General features: G+C 42.7%; 1 protein-coding gene across 1 annotated transcript; it reads left to right on the top strand.

Moving 5' to 3' along the window:
• Positions 1-15332: 15332 nt before the first annotated feature.
• Positions 15333-16522, top strand: LOC121873110 (secreted protein C-like). Its single transcript, XM_042376422.1, has 4 exons — positions 15333-15427; positions 15592-15743; positions 16034-16179; positions 16301-16522. Exons 1-4 carry the CDS (start codon positions 15333-15335, stop codon positions 16520-16522), a joined length of 615 nt encoding a protein of 204 aa, XP_042232356.1.
• Positions 16523-18264: the final 1742 nt, after the last annotated feature.

Below are 18264 nucleotides of genomic sequence, written 5' to 3'. Positions count from 1 at the left end.
ATACCCAACACTCTGATAAAGTCAATTTCTTTGGCACCTTATTCCAACTCTACCTCCCCTACTCCTGCTACTCCTACTGAACCTATGCACATTCCTATAATCTCCACTCGTAGGGTCGCTGGTGTGTTATTCAATCTGGATGTGGGTAAAGCGCATAGACCAGACGGAATACCCCTTCGTGTTTTGAGGGAGTGTGCTAAAGTTCTGGCCCCTGTGCTTGCTCGCCTCTTTCGTCTTTGCCTCAAAGCCCAAACTTTTCCTTCTTCTTGGAAGTATACCTCGGTTCAGCCCATCCGAAGAAAGGTGACCATTCTAATCTCTCTAACTATCGCCCCGTTGCCCTAATTTCATCCTTCTCTTAAGATTTTCGAACTATCTTAAACTCTCATTTTCTCCGTCACCTTGAAAGCCTTTCTCTTTTGTCGGATCACCAGTATGGCTTTCGCCAGGCGAGATCTACTTGTGATCTGCTCTCCTACTTCACCCATCTTTGGTCATCCTCTCTTTGGGATTATGGGGAAACCTTTGTCGCGGCCTTCGATATTTTCAAATCATTTGACAGGGTATAGTAAAAGTCTTTTCCATCTAAACTTCCTTCTTATGGTTTTTCTCTCCTCCACTCTGTTCTCTCATTTCTAGCTTCGTTGAGAACTGATCCATGGCAGTTGTTTTCGAAGGTTCGATCTCTCGCTCTTTCTCTACCAATATGAAGTAGAAATCTTCACCACTAATGTGACTTAAACCTGTCCATCTTACTTCAGTTAATCCTTGAATATCCCACTGTAATCTCTTCATTTCCCTACAAACATATGCATACCTGCCACCCTCATATTATGTTCTCATATTCCATGTTCTAATCTTGATTTTGTGCTTGTTCCTTCTTAAAATTTCTATAGTTGTTTATAATTAAACACCAAAATAATATTATGACAATACAATTCTCAAGAGCTGGAAAATAATTTAGAAAAGAACACGAGAAGAGAAATGCTTTAAAGGTAGATGCAGGAAAAACTAAATTCGAGTGTCTTCGCCACCTGTCTGGATCAGCTCTAAACATACATAGAAATATAAAATGTGCTAAAGAAAAATTACCAGATACAAATAATAAATTTTCTGCTTTCATTGACCTCATAATGAGTCATATGAACACGTTTTTATCATAAGTACTGTAGTCTGTATTAGTATGAAATTTCTATAACACTTAATCTGTTTGTTTATCAATGTTAACTCGTAGAATGTCGTACTCCGAGCAGCTCGTTACCGTTCAGTATGAATCACTCAATTTATGGTATTTGGTATTTTACCTGGGTTAATTTCTCTTCAAAATTGTCCCAAAATGTATTATACAAATTCATTATAAGCAACGAATTAAATTTAGAGAAATGTTTATTAGCGTTAGCCTTAAAAAATAAAAAAGTGTCCGCAATAAATAGGCTTCGCACCCGGCCAAAAAATTTCGAAGAATGATGATATTTACTGTATGTATAGAAAACATGGTGATTTCATAACCGGCTTAGATATTAACATAAACCTTCATATCATATTTCATATATGTATGGAAACCCTTTTTAATGAAAATGATGATGAAAAAAAATCAGTTTTCCTATTTTTCCTATTTCCTAGTATGAGTTTAAGATTTGAGATATGTATACATTTTCTTAATATTCTGTAACATTCTTTTGGCTCCTGGTCCAGCTATCATATTTCCTTAAATATATGAAGCAACTTTTATTACGTCACTTTAATCCATACATATATACTGTACATACAATACATATATACATACAGTACATACATACTGGTATGCATAGCGTAATGCACCGCAATGAATTGCTCTATGCATATCAAAATATTTGACTTGTGTAGTTAACAAGCATTTCCCACACAAGTTTGGGGAAATGCTCGTTACCCTCCCGTTACGTGGGGTGGTGGCGTTGGTGACAGGATGACTACGTGTCAAGGTGGACTGTACAGTATGTAAAATATAGCGTAACAGATGGTTATCGGCCTTTTGGAGTTAAAACCTAAGATGAACTTTGTGAATTGATGGCACTAGAGCAGTATTTGAGAGGTGTCCCCACAGATGTCCGCAAGTACGTTTGTGAGAAGTTACAGCTCTTGATAGAGCTGTCATTTGGGCGGAAAATTTCAGTCTAGACCCATGATAGCATTGGAGGACATCTGGGTGTAAAGAAGACCACGGATAAAGTTTTGAGGTACTTCTATTGGTCTGGTGTTTCCTCAGACGTAGAAGATTTTTGCCGTACATGTCATGTATGCCAGTTAGCTGGTAAACCCAATCAAGTGTAGTCACCTGAACCTTTAAAACCTATACCTGTTGTTGATGAACCATTTGCAAAAATAATCATTGATTGTGTGGGCCCTCCTCCCAAAACAAAATGTGGTAATGAATATTTGTTAACTGTGATGTGTGCTTCCACTAGATATCCGGAAGCTATACCTGTGCAACGCATTAAAGCCCGTATTATAATTCCTGCCCTTATTAAGTTCTTTACACAGTTTGAACCTCACCTCAAAGGTTTTTAAGGAGGTTATGTGCACGCTAGGCATCAAACGATATTTAGCTTCAGCTTACCACCCTGAGTGCCGAGGTGCTCTTGAGAGATTCCACCAAACTCTCAAGACCGTGATGACCAAGTACTGTATTGAATCAGGTAGTGATTGGGATGAATGAATTCCATATCTATTGTATGCTATAAGATGTACTAAACAGTCTAGTTTGAGACTTTCACCAAGTGAACTGATATTGACCGGGATATCCTTGGTCCCTTGAAACTATTGCATGGGAGTTGGGTAGAAGAAGATGAATCAAGTACTGTAAATGAGTATGTTGTTAATTTGAAGGAAATGTTGAACTATGGACAAGAATTTGCAAGATGTAATATGATGGAAGCCCAAGAGAAAATGAAAAGTCAATTGGATGAAATTGCAGAAGATAGAAAATTTAATATTGGGGATAATGTATTTTTGTTCTTGCCCATTAGGAAGTTTCCCCTACAAGCAAAGTATCAGGGTCCCTTTGAGGTTTTGAGTAAAGTGGGAGATGTTAACTATGTCATAGCAACGCCTGGACGTATAGGAAGACTAAAAGACTAGTACATGTGAACCTGTTGAAACCCTATTGTGTTAGACACGATAAGGTGGTGTGCAATACTGTGACATGTGATGAAGTGGAGGAGGATGAGTTACCTAAGCATGACTTTGGGGAGTTGAAAGCTGATATCAAACTGAACAATTTTGATGTGTTAAGTGATCTTTCTTCTAAATTGTGCTAGCTATTACAGGACCAGAGGAGCGATGTAATGTGTCTCCTACATGAATTCCAGCCCATCTTTGGTGGTATGCCGCAGCCCAGCTCGGTGGTGACCCCATGATGTTGTGTTGGTGAACAATGCAGCCCCAGTGAAACAAGCACCCTACCACATGTCTCCCCGGAAAATCGGCATTCTCAATGACGAGGTGCAGTTCTTGATTGACAATAACTTGGCTGAACCTAGTGACAGTGAGTGGGCATCCCCTTGTGTTCTGGTCCCAAAGTCAGATGGCACTATGAGAATGTGTACTGATTACAGAAAAGTAAACTCTCTCACAAGGGCAGACAGTTTTCCCCTTCCCCGTATTGATGATATAATTGATGCAGTGTCATGGTCATGTTGACTGCTAGTCTGTTTTAACTAATGATTCTTATTATACTCCACGAACGCAAAACATGAGTGGGTTAGCCATCTCTGAGAGACATGTTTTTCCCCATCGACGTTTATACTCATGATCCCTCCCAGTAGGTCCCGCCTTCAAAAACAGTTGTCACAGGTTGTTATTCCATTCTCTCCTGACAAGCTCAATCTTGAATTAGTCAGTGTAAATCAACTCAAGTAATTCGCCAGACCTTTCTCAACTGAGGGTCATCTTTGAATGAGTAGCAGTTGAGTTGTTTGTAATTTCTGTCATTGCGTGAGTAGCGATCACTGGCAACTCAGGGGTATATAAACCAGTGAGAGGAGGAGACAGATCCTCCCTCTCTCCTCATGTCAACTTCGTTTTCCTACAGGTATGTAGCAGTGTTCCCTAGCCATTCAGTTTGATTCAGTCATTGTAGTGTATTATCAGTGTTCATGTTTTAACAGTGGAATTGTCATTCACCCAATATAAGAAGTAAACTAAAGTAAATGTCGTCTGTCGTTGCCAGACGAGAGATTTGTTGTGATGATGTTGTCATCATGCTTCCCAGTCCCTTGGCCTCCCTCTCTCCTCACGTCAACTTCGTTGTCCTACAGATTCCAGGGTGTCCTCCTTTGAACACCCCATCGGCTGCTGAGCCGGTGGGTAACCAGCAGGGATCAATATATCCATTGATGTCGGTGATTCAACATGATTGAGACAGCAGGTCCGCCTCGTGAGCTAGACCCCAGACTCGCCATGTGTCTGGCTACCACCGATCACAGCAACGGTCGTGAGCCCCAGTGTCCTACCCTGGGATGCTCCCTGGAAGTTATGGCCCACAGTGTTTGATGTATATGCTTGGGGATAATTAATTGGAAATAATTATCCCATGTTGGGTAGTGGACCCATGTATTTGCTGGTTTCAGTATTAACGTGTTGTATGTTGTGAGTGCATCTCATATGCACTACCAACAGTCTGTGAAATATCATAAGTAAGTTTGTCTTGTAACTGTACTGTAATACCACGTACCACCAGTAGGTGTGGGAAGTAAAGTAATCTGCAAGGAGTTGTCATGTAACTATGTATTGTGAGTAGGGCCAAGGAACTGGTCCTGCTATGTAATGTAATGTAACACCAGTAAGGTTGTGTGCAATAAGAAAATACTGAGTTTGCAGTTGAGTAAGCGAGGAGTTGCACCTTGAAGTTATATGTTAATAATATATCTTTTTCCCTGTGATTTCATATTAATAAACCTGTCCTTAGAGTATTTTAGGAGTATTCATTTTCCCCACAGTAGTTCACCGTTATCTCTGTCCAACTGACCCTGATATCAGAATTACAATACCCATGTGCCTTAGACCCTCGACATGCTACCAAAAAGAACTAAGGTTATGCAGTAACCACTGAAGTAAGTAGAAAGAACAATTGAATTAAAAAACTAAGACAAGAGAAGTAAGATAAGGCAGAGTATGAGTTGAGAGAAACCGCCGCCGTTACAGTAGTGGGAGATGCAAAGTACATTACAAAGATTGACTTACTTAAGGGGTATTATCAGGTACCCTTGTCTGAGCGGGCAAGACGCATGTCGGCATTTGTTACCCCTAATGGCTTGTATCAGTATACCGCTATGCCATTTGGTATGCGTAACGCCCCTCCAACTTTTCAATGTTTGGTGTCAGTTGTCATTAATGGTTTGGATGGTGTCGGAGCATATCTTGACGAAGTAGTTGTGTTCTCTCCACATGGAGTGAACATATTGAGTCATTTCATTGTCTGTTCAATCGTCTTAATAGTGCTCAGCTAACTGTTAACCTCGTTAAGAGTGAGTTTGGCTATGCCAAACTAGTATTTCTGGGACATGAGATTTGCTATGGGACAGTGGCCCCAGTCCAAGCTAAAGTTGAGGCCATTGATACCTTTCCCATTCCCACAAACGCTTTTTGGGTATGGCAGGGTATTATTGGAAATTCTACCCATACTTTTCTGCTGTTGCTAGACAATTAACTGATTTAGTTAGTCCTAAAAGGGATTTTGTGTGGGCGGAAAGTTGTCAAGAGGCATTTGAGAAAATTAAGGCAATTTTGATGTCCAAGCCAGTTTTTAGGTCACCAAACTTTGACGAGCCATTTGTTGTACAAGTAGATGCGAGTGACGAAGCAGCTGTGGCAGTTTTATTGCAAGCAGGTAATAATGATGTTTTGCACCCTATATCTTACATGTCTACTAAATTTAAGCCTCATCAAAGAAATTACTCTACAATTGAGAAAGAGGCAGCTGCTTTGTTAATGGCGCTAGATAAATTTGATGAACTGTATACCTTGGGAACAGCAATCAGAAAATCATTGTATATAGTGACCCCTTGCAATTTGTTACGCGCATGAAGAACAAAAACAAACGATTAACTTGCTGGTGTTTGGCTCTTCAACCGTATAATATTGAAATTAGACATATCAAGGGTACGGATAACATTATTGCTGATACCCTGTCTAGGCCATATTAGGCAGATCTGATAACTGTGTCTTGCGAATGTTTATTTTAAGGAGGGGGTGTTATGCATAGTGTAATGCACCATAATGCATTGTGCTATGCATAGCAAATTATTTGACCTGTGTAGTTAACAAGCACTTCCCTACACAAGTTTGGGGGAATGCTCGTTACCCTCCCCTTACGTGTGGTGGTGGCATTGGTGTCAGAATGTCTACGTGTCAAGGTGGACTGTATGTAAAATATTGTATATAATTATTTGGGAGCAAAACTGGTAATTGATACCTAAAATTGTGTCCTAAAATGTATGTATGTTTTAAAATTGTTTGCATCTTAATGTAGTAGTTGTTTTATATTAGTGCTGTTTAAGATTGGAGTTCGCCGGTGGACCAGTGTGTTTGGGATAGTCACGGCTGGGCGTTGGTACTGTCGGGACGTCTGGGTCAGTGAGTGGTGGACACCTTCTCTAATAAGGCTTAGCTAATTATTATATATTCAGTGCTGCTCTATTATTCTGTATTGAGTATATAGTACAATCAGTTATTTACATACGGTGTACATTTTATTGTTTATTAAGGATGGAAAACCAAGTACAGTTTAACTTTGTAAGGATTCATTTCCTACGCTGGTTAGCCCAATGCTAAGAACTTCCAAAGTCACATAATCCTGTATATTACTTAGTCTTTCGAAATAATTTATCCATCCACTAGTTAACCTGCGCATTTATTATTGTAATTTTTTTAATTATTTTTTTTCCGTGTCGTGTATAATTCCAAACCTTCACTCCTGAACTGCTGTGATAAAGTAAGAGGGCTGTAATCGAACACACGACGCACAATTTCGTCGTTATGTGTGTTTGTAACGTTTGCATTTAACATTGTTTGTCGTGTATTGAAGTAACATTAATTGTAAGTGATAAATATTAAGGACTATGTGCTGAGTTGCCAATTTATTTTTGATTGTGCCATAAGTGCCTTCATCATTATACTCATCTCTAACTTAATTTAAGTTGCTAAGTTATGGCATAATACATACATACATACATACATACAGTACATACATACATACATACATACATACATACATACATACATACATACATACATACATACATACATACATAGACACATGGAAGATGTCTGCAATATTCCTTCTATTGCCGTGTAAAAAGTTAGATTAATACTAATCAGCTAAGATGATGTCCGAAACCCAATGAAGATGAAAATGAAATTAACGATTACTATAATTTCTTTGTTAAAGTCATTAAGTTTAAAAATGAGAGCGAGGAAGTTTTGATGATTTGGCGACGTCCGATATTAAGGATAAAATCAGTTGAGATTATTTTAATAAGTCTGATGTCACCAGGTGATCAGTTGTATTAATGTTCTTAACGACTACCCGGTGAACACCAGTCGGGGGTGAGCGGGCCTGGGATGGTAAAGATTTTTTTTGTGAGTCAGTCAGTAAGTAAGTCAAGCAGGAAGGACATGCAGAGAGTTTATTAACAAAGATCGCGTGGATAGCTGTGATGACGAAGGTGAGGTTGATAATAATGAAGACACTTTTAGATATGAAATTGGACCCTATAACTCCGTAAGGAAGAACGTGGATACAAAACACTTTATACTAATCCATCATTACACAAGAAAACAGTGTGTGATCGGAAATGTACCCGATCGCCTTCACTTCCCCCAACTGTAGATATAAGTACCAATCAAAAGTTGGGTGGCCTAGGGGGCGCTCAGGTCATGAACCAACAATCTTTAGGATAGGAACTGAACGGTGTATTCCATCTGCCACCGCACCCTTAATTGGATATCATATTGAAGGAATGATAATGCTATTGTTAATATCCATATCTTGTGCTAATATTTTCGTAAATAAAGAGAAACGCTTAAAAGGAAAAGAAGAATAGTAAGAAAGAAGGAAAATGAGATCGACAAGAAAGAACACGAAATACGTTGAGTAGAAACTTTGAGAATGCAAAATGGAAACAAAAGAAAAAGAGCAGAAAGCACAACACAAGCATTAACAAAATGAGCAATAAAACCAAGGAAAAATTACAAGGGGCAAGACACAAAAAGATAATTGGGAGAGAGGGGCGTAAATGGTAGGAAATTAAAGACGATTAACTAGAAAGCGAAGGAACAAAGAATACGGGAAGATGTACAAAGTGTGTATGTGTGTGTGTGTGTGTGTGTGTGTGTGTGTGTGTGTGTGTGTGTGTGTGTGTGTGTGTGTTTATTTTATGTTTTTATGCTTATTTACACAAATAACTGCATAAAATGACACAAATTATATGAATGCATGTATGCGTATTACCATTTAATAGAATTAACAATGAATTCACCTAAGTTGAGTAAATAAGTTTGTGTGTGTTATTATTTCAAGTAAGTACTTGTTTATCATAATATTTAATTGTTAATAGACTAACGTTATTATTCACCTTAGTTGTTGAAGTGTAGTAATAACATCAACGAATTTCCTATTTTTTAATTGCTTTCTATTGTGATAAAAACAAACAACGACAACAACTTTACTGCAGACCTGGATAATTAAGCTTGCGAGACACGACAGCTTTCCACGTCCCAGAATTGAATAAAAGCGTAGATCACAATTAAGATTATTTAGCAGGCCAGCGTTGGCCAGAGCTTGCTTCACAAAACAACACAAGGTCAGTCAATGAAAATTTGGTTGAACTCTCAGTTAATGAAAGATAATGAAGATAAAGGATTTACAAAAGTGAAACATGGAAGCAATACTCCTCTAGTAAACGCTGTAGTTTTATTCCTTTAGTTTAATAATATATTTAAAGGGCACGAATTGTTGTTTGAGGTTAATGAATTCCATGTTTCGTTATATCTGCATTATTGCCACAAATTTATACGATAAAAATTTATTATATTTTCAGATTTTTAAAAACACTTGAGTAGCGAACTAAATTATGAGTTGAAAATTATTTTTTTATAAAATAAATCCATGCACTTTCTTATCGACTTGTATCTAGTATAATTTGTACAGTATATCTAACTGGAGGAATAATGTTTTAAAACGCCATGAAATTAATTTTTTTTCCTTATAATATTTTGTGTGCGTTGATTTTGGTGGTCCCTTCCGCTTACTACCGCTTAATTATCGCTAAAACTTTTTAATATAATTTTTATCGTGTTGGTCCCCGCTTGTAGGAAGACGTCAAGAACAAACTCTTTTTCTCGTCTTTTTAATCACGCCCCTTTTTTATTATTAAATTATGTATCATTACACCTCAGCACAACCTTATACACAGTGATGGTCTACGAGACAACTTGTTTTTCGTTCTTTGGTTGCTTCACCTTTCTTGACTGACTATCCGACGATGTTTTTACTGAGCGAGGGAGTTATTTGTCAAGTACTTCTTATACACGCTGGCGGGAATTGTTTTAATGTGCTATGGTGTTTGTAACCGGTGAGATCTTTTAGCACTGATCCTTAAGTCAAATTAATCACTAGGCTAAACTTCTAAGAATGTAAGAAACATATTCCTGACATGTCATACGGTTTTTCGTAATGTGTCAGATGTTTGACAATATCCACCATAGGAATTTATGATTCCTTTGACCTTCATCACCGGTCACAAAATATTGTCGTCTGTGTCGCTTTCGCTAATCAATAAAATATCACTAGACTGTACATAACATCTCCAGCTTTAACTATAAATATAGCCTTTCCAAATTTACTCTCATGACAAGCTCATTCCCTATTTGCTTTACTCTCTCTACCAAACACTGAATTAAGCTAAATAAGATTATATTATAAACTATATGTAGATGAGTTTGTTTCTTATAAATTGCACGCAGATCGTTTGTCTGTTGTAGAGTTTATTTATTGTATATTGTACGTACCTGAATTTGTTTATAACTAACTGTGCGTAAAATGGCTCTATTCATTATACAGTACGAAGACGTACTTTATATATATACTGTTAACTTCATATTATACAGGCTTCTGTTGTGTACGAATTGATGTTCCTGTGATAATTTACGAAAGTTGCTACATATGACAGATTTTTGTTTCACTTAATTGCCAAAGCTATTACACACCAGTCACAAGGATTTACTTTATTTAACGGATCTAAAATATGAATTACAAGTTTCCAGAAAGCTGTTCCTACGTACAGTAGATATGAATTATTCTCCGCCACACTATGAGCCTCTGAGTGTTTGATGTGCGTCAGTGAGTGATTGCATAGTATGGATAAATTAATTAAATTATCGATGACAAATAAAGCGCCTGTCAATCTCACTGTAAATCAGCTGTATACATTATTTTTGAGTACGGGTATATTGATCTTGCAATGTGTCATTGGGTTGCAACGACCAAGGTCTTTAAGTGTGTATTCTTGGTTAGTGCGATGCAATACATTATTTTTTTCTGGTTTTCTTTCAAAATTTGTAAAAAGTATTTATTAAAGAATTTTGTTGTGTCTCTTTTTACGTACTGAAGCCTTCTCACCAACAGGTGATTTTGATAATAGCTGTTTAAAAACCATTTCATATTTTAACACCTGTTGAGCGTCTGTCAAAATTTAGATGAACAGGTAAATTTGTAAAGTACGTTAGAAATTAATACCTGATATTTTTTTTTAATATTAGCATCTGTCTGTTTTATATATATATATATATATATATATATATATATATATATATATATATATATATATATATATATATATATATATATATATATATATATATATATTATACTCTGAATCGTAAACAGAATAGTGTTACCATTACGCAAAGATTACGTACGGTATTCGTGATATACGATGAGGTAGTACAGTAAAATACTCTCATACAAGAAAATATACAGGACAATTTGTACATGCTTTTTCATATAAGTGTATATATGTATTATAGAATTCAAAAATTTCATTATTCCTTTATATATTACCTGTATATACACTGTCACATACATATACGTCTATATTATATCATAAAAGTATATAATCTCTATGAACATCTTCAGGGAAATGAATGCTGTGTCCGGGACTAATTACGTAAATCTGAGCAAAAATTTTTTGTTGCATGAAGACTGTTGCGTACAAACCTGACGTTCCCGGCAATAGATTAACGCGTTGATGTGAACTTAAGGCAAAATGACACTAGACGTGACCTAATTTTATAGTAATGCCTCAAAATAGAGTAATTTACATCACTACTCACTAGGAATTTATATTTACAGAAATATTTATTTATCTACTGCCTGCTCTCTCTCTCTCTCTCTCTCTCTCTCTCTCTCTCTCTCTCCTCTCTCACCAGAAATATTTAGACCTGTTCAATCCCATCTACCGTGTGAAACAGACTCTGAACCAGGATCTTTTCTAAAGTATTTGGACGCCCCATAGCTATTCGCCTAGTTCTTTGTTACAATCCATTCTTCTCTGCATGATTAGCCAGTCAGCCTGCCAATCTCTCTCGCACACAAACACTTTCTCTTTATTGCAGTTCTAAAAAATAAATACAAATAACGCCTAATTCCTGCATAATATCCTGAACATCGAGACTGCAGAGATACTTGGACACTTCATAATCTTGGTTTGGTTACCTCCCACAATGCATTTTACCTAGCATGCCCGTCAAACTGCCCTTTTTCACTCTTCCTTCTTCTTGCTTCACGAAGATCACAGAGTTCTGGTGGAAGGAAACCCCAAAAATAAAAATTGCCTAATCTGCACAACAAAAGCGCAGTCATCTGAACCACTCTGATTTGTGCCTCCCGACACTGGACATTTTCTTGTTAAACTGTTGGACGAGTTTTTCTGGTCGGGGAAGAGCGTGCGTTCTCATTTGGGTATCGTAATTAAAGGGGCGAAGGTCGTAGATTACACAGGGAACACGTTAAAGCGGAAAGCCTTGCTTTCGACAGTGGCTTCGTCTAGGTCCTGTACCCCTCTCACCTGACCTGACCTGACCTGCCACACACACACACCGGTATGATTTTTTTTTATTAGGCTTTCAAGGAACACAATCAATATAAGATTGAGAGAACCCCCTGATGGAGACAGGATGATCCTCCCTATACTGGCCAGATATTATGTAAATAATAATGATGATGTGTTAAAGGAATATCCTTCCTTCCTTAGGCTTTAGTAAGCACCTTTATGATATTTATATATACTTGTGACACTTGCCAGATGCTTCTGGAGTTATTGTACAGGGGTACCTAGTGGCAGCACTAGGATCCCGCTTACTCTATCAAGGAATAAATATTGAAATTGAAATTGAAATTGATTGAGAGAAAGGCAATGATTTTGAACCCACCGTTACGTTAAAATGTATGTTATCATGAAGTAAGGGGTTGTAATCGATATTTCATGCTGGTGTCATTTGGGATATTTAATTGTAAAATAACACGGACCTTTTATTTCTTAAGGTAGGGGCAAATAACAAAAAGATATATGCATTGTCGCTGTTAGTTGAACCAATATCCAAATTCAAAGAGTCATAAATAGACTATTGATGGAACTTACCACATATTAAGCTCATTCCGGTCTTTCGTTAGCTGCAGTGGTGTTATAATTATTACATTATAGCACTGCGCTTCAACGACTGAAGTCTAAAGATCTTTCAGCGCGTGATGTATGCTAGGTTAGCACATACACTTATTAAGCAATGATCATGGTTCAGTAAGTAAAATTCCTATTTACGTGATTCCAGCTATTCGTCGCTCACCCATAATTCCATTCAACCATGAGTTACGGCCGCCAATATTCTTCCCTAACCTTCAAACCCATCATTACCTCCACCCTCACGTATATTGCCACATCCATACCTCATACACAGCACTCTTCTCCACAGCACTAGTTTTCGCCTCCTCTTGCTTATGTTCAAGCCAAAGTTTGCAATAGGATTATACAGTAGTTGATTTAAGTGACCATATCTTAAGGTCATATCATATTGGCCTTTACTAATGTTTTATATATCTTAATTAAGATCCATAGACTATTCACGATTTTAAAAGTATCCAAATATAGTCATACAATATGAATTTGTTATTTACGTAGAGGATGATACCTGTGTTAGTGGCACCGGTGAGTGATAAAAATGTTGATCGGTGACATGAGTGACAAAGTGCACCAAAAACAGTGGAACCAGTGAGGGTGGCACCAATTAAGGTGGCACCAGTAAGGGTGGCACCAGTGAGGGTGACACCAGTGAGACTGGGACCTGTGAGCAGCAATGAGGGTTGCAACAGTGAGGATGGCACCAGTGAGGGTGTCACCAGTGAGGGTGGCACTACTGAAGATAACACCAGAGAAGGTAACAATACTGAGGGTGGCACCTCCAACGGTGGCACCAGTGAGAATGGCACTAGTGAAGGTGGCAAAAGAGAGGATGACACCAGGGAGGATCGCACTAATATGCGTGACACCAATGTGAGTGTCACCAGTCAGGGTGGCAACACTGAGGGTGACGACATTGAGGTCGGCAGAACTGAGGGTAGCACCAATTATGGTGGCACCAATAAGGTTGGCACCAGTGAGGGTTGCACCAGTAAGGCTGGCACCAGTGAGTTTAGCACCAGTGAGGATGGCACCAGTGAGGGTGGCACCAGTGAGGGTGACACCAGTGAGGGTGGCACCAGTGAGGATGGGACCAGTGAGGGTGGCACCAGTGAGGGTGGCACCAGTGAGTTTGGCACCAGTGAGTGGAGGGTGGCAACAATGAGGGTGGCACCAGTGAGTTTGGAACCACTGAGGGTGGCACCAGTAAGGGTTGCACCATTGAGGGTAGCACCGATGAGGGTGGGACCAGTGAGTTTGGCACCAGTGAGGGTGGCAACAATGAGGGTGGCACCAGTGAGTTTGGCACCACTGAGGATGGCACCAGTAAGGGTGGCACCAGTGAGGGTGGCACCAGTGAGCATAGCACCAGTAACGGTGGCACCAGTGAGTTTGGACTCAGTGAGGGCGACCCCAGTGAGGGTGGCACCAATGAGGGTGGCATCAGTGAGTTTGGCACCAGAAAGGTGGCACCAGTGAGTTTGACACCAGTGAAAGTGGCCATAGTGAGAGTGGCACGAATGAGCTTGCCCAAGTGAGGGTGGCACCAGTGAATGTGGATACAGTGAGCGTAGCACCAGTGAGAGTGGCCGAAGTGAGAGTGGCACCAATGAATGTGGCACTAATGTGAGTGGCACCAGTGGTGGCCACATTGAGAGTGGCATCACTGAGGGTGGCAAAACTGAGGGTGGCAGCAATGTCATTGGCATCTGTGAGAGTGGCACCACCGAGTAGCCCCAATGACGGTAATACCAGTGAGAATAATAACCACTGAGGGTGACACCAGTGAGGTCGGCACAACTGAAGGTGGCAAGAGTGAGGGTGGCACCAATGACATTGGCACCGTTGAGGGTGGCACCATTAAGGGTGGCACCTCTGAGGAGGGAATAACTGAAGGTGGCACCAGTGAGGTGGGTACAACTGAAGTGGCACCAGTGAGGGTGGCACCAGTGAGGTTGGCATCAGTAAGGGTGGCACCAGTGAGGTTGTCATCAGTAAGGGTGGCACCAGTGAGGATGGCACCAGAGAAATTGGCACCAGGAACGGTGGCACCAGCAAGGTTGTCACCAGTGAGGGTGGCATCAGGAAGGATGGCGCCAGTGAGGGTGGCACCAGTGAAGGTGGCACCAGTAAGGATGGCACAATTGAGAGTGGCAACAGTGCGGGTGGCACTAGTGAGGATGGCACCAGGGAGATTGGCACCAGTGAGGGTGGCACCAGTAAGGTTGTCACCAGTGAGGGTGGCACCAGTGAAGGTGGCACCAGGAAGGATGGCGCCAGTGAGGGTGGCACAAGTGAGGGTGGCACCAGTGAGAGTGGCACCAGTGAGAGTGGCGTCAGTGAGTGTGGCACCAGTGAAGGTGGTACCAGTGATGGTGGCACCAGTGAAGGTGGTACCAGTGATGGTGGCACCAGTGAAGGTGGTACCAGTGATGGTGACAGAAATGATGGTGGCACCAGTGATAGTGGTACCAGTGAATGTGCAAGTGAAGGTGGTACCAGTGATGGTGGCACCAGTGATAAGTGACACCAGTGAGTGTGGCACCAGTGAAGGTGGTACCAGTGAAGGTGGCACCAGTGATGGTGGCACCGGTGAATGGAACAGTGATGGTGGCATCAGTGATGGTGGCACCAGTGAGAGTGGCACCAGTGACAGGAACCAGTGACGGTGGCACCAGTGAGAAACCAGTGAGAGTGTCACCAGTGAGAGGGCACCAGTGAGTGTGGCACCAGTGAAGTGGCACCAGGAGAGTGGCACCAGTGAGAGTGGCACCAGTGAGAGTGGCACCAGTGATGATGGCACCAGTGAGAGTGGCACCAGTGAGTGGTGGCACCAGTGAGAGTGGCACCGAGAGTGGGTAATCAGTGATGGTGGCACCAGTGAGGATGGCACCAGTGATAGTGGCACCAGTGAGGGTGGGTACCCAGTGAGTGTGGCACCAGTGAGTGGGTACAGTGAGGGTGGCACCAGTGAGAGTGGCACCAGTGAGTGTGGCACCAGTGAGGGTGGTGGCACCAGTGAGTGTGGCACCAGTGAGTGGCACCAGTGAGAGTGGCACCAGTGAGTGGCGACAGTGACATGGCACTATTGAGGGTGGCACCAGGGGTGGTGATCAGTGAGAGTGGCACCAGTGATAGGGCACCAGTATGGTGGCACCAGTGAGAGTGGCACCAGTGAGAGTGGCACATGAGAGAGAGCACCAGTGATAGTGGCACCAGTGATAGTGGCACCAGTGAGAGTGGCACCAGTGACTTTGCTCCAGTGAGGTGGCACCAGTAAGGGGTGGCACAGTGGAGAGTGGCACCAGTGAGAGTGGCACCAGTGGAGGGTGGCACCAGTGAAAGTGGCACCAGTGATAGTGGCATCAGTGAGAGTGGCACCAGTGATAGTGGCACCAGTGAGGTGGCACCAGTGAGAGTGGCACCAGAGAGTGGCACCAGTGATAGTGGCACCAGTGAGAGTGGCACAGTGAGGGTGGCACCAGGGTGGTGGCACCATTGGGGTGGCATATCACTTAAGGTGGCACCAGTGAGAGTGGCATCAGTGAGAGTGGCACCTGTGATGGCACCAGTGAGAGTGGGCAACTGAGGATGGCACCAGTGAATGGCTCATTGAGGGTGGGACCAGTGAAAGTGGCACCAGTGAGACTGGCACCAGTGAGAGTGTGTCACCAGTGATGGTGGCACCAGGGTGTGGCACTTTTGATGGTGGCATCACTGAAGCTGGCACTAGTGAGAGTGGCACCAGTGATAGTGGCATCAGTGAGAGTGGCACCAGTGATAGTGGTGCATCAGTGAGAGTGGCACAGTGAGAGTGGCACCAGTGAGAGTGGCACCAGTGATAGTAGCACCAGTGACAGTGGCACAGTGAGGGTGGCAACAGGGTGGGGTGGCACTATTGGGGGTGGCATCACTTAAGGTGGGCACCAGTGAGAGTGGCATCAGTGAGAGTGGCACCCGTGATGATGGCACCAGTGAGAGTGGCACCACTAAGGGTGGCACCGGTGAGGGTGGTGGCACCAGTGAGGTGGCACCAAAGATGGTGCACCGGTGACGGTGGCACCAGTGAGGTGGCGCTCTATGGTGGCACCATTGAGTGTGGCACCAGGATTGTGGCACCAGTGAGGTGGCACCAGCAGGGTGGCACCAGTGAGTGTGGCACCAGTGAGGGTGGCACCAGTGAGTGTGGCACCAGTGATGTGGCACCACTGAGGGTGGCACCGGTGTGAGGTGGCACCAGTGAGGGTGGCACCAGTGATGGTGGCACCGGTGAGGGTGGGTTCACTGAGTGTGGCGCCTCTATGGTGGCACTGGTGAGTGTGGCACCAGTGATTGTGGCACCAGTGAGGTGGTACCAGTGACAATGGCACCAGTGAGTGTGGCACCAGTGAGGGTGGCACCAGTGAGTGTGGCACCAGTGAGTGGCACCAGTGATTGTGGCACCAGTGAGGGTGGCACCAGTGACAGTGGCATCAGTGTGGCATCAAATGAACGTGGAGTGGCTGGTGGCAGTGAGGTGATGGCGTGGGAGGTGGCAGTGAGGTGAGACCAGTGATTGTGGCACCAGTGAGGTGGCACCAGTTAAGTGCTACCAGTGAAGTGGCACCAGTGACAATACAATGAGGTGCACCAGTAGGTTGGCACCAGTGAGGGTGGACCTTAAGGATGGCACCAGTGAGTGGCACCAGTGAGGTGGTACAAGTGATGGTGCACCAGTGAGTAGCATCAGTGAGAATTGGCACCAGTGAATTAACCAGTGGTGTGGCACCAGTGAGAGTGGCACGGTGTGGTGAGCATCAGTGATTTTGGCCCCAGTGAAAGTGGCACCAGTGGGTGGCACCAGTGAGAGTGGCACCAGTGATTGTGGCCCCAGTGAGAGAGTGGCACCAGTGAGAATGGAACCAGTGAGGGTGCGCAGTGATTTTGGCCCAGTGAGTGGCACCAGTGAGAATGGCACCAGTGAGGTGCCCAGTGTGCGGCACAGTGAGAGTGGCACCAGTGAATGGCACCAGTGAGGGGTACCAGTGTTTGGGCTTGGGTGGCACCAGTGAGGTGACTTGGTACCAGTGATAGGCTTGGCGTGGGAACCGGTGGGATGGCACCAGTGAATGGTGGCTGGTGATGGTGGCACCAGTGAGGTGGCTCAGTGATTTGTTTAGTGGGGTGGCACCAGTGAGAATGGAACCAGTGAAGGGTGGCACCAGTGATTTGGCCCCAGTGAAGTGGCACCAGTGAGAATGGCACCAGTGAGGTGGCACCAGTGATTTTGGCCCCAGTGAGGGGTGTGGTACTAGTTAAGGTGGCACCAGTGAGATTGGCACCAGTGAGAGTGGCACCAGTGAGGTGGCACCAGTGAGGTGGCACCAGTTGGGTGGACTACGTGGTGACAGGTTGGTTGGAACCAGTGAGGGTGGCACCAGTGATTCTTACTGAGGGTGGTACAAATTAGGGTAGTACCAGTGATGGTGGTACAAGTTATATTGACAGTGGTGGAGGTGGCATCAGTTAGGGTGGCACCAGTGAGGTGGTACAAGTTATGGTGGCACCAGTGAGA

This window comes from Homarus americanus, unplaced genomic scaffold (assembly GCF_018991925.1).
Source record: "Homarus americanus isolate GMGI-L3 unplaced genomic scaffold, GMGI_Hamer_2.0 scaffold32929, whole genome shotgun sequence".
NCBI lineage: Eukaryota > Metazoa > Arthropoda > Malacostraca > Decapoda > Nephropidae > Homarus > Homarus americanus.
Note: the sequence above shows the minus strand (reverse complement) of the source record. Positions and strands in the feature narration are given on the sequence as shown.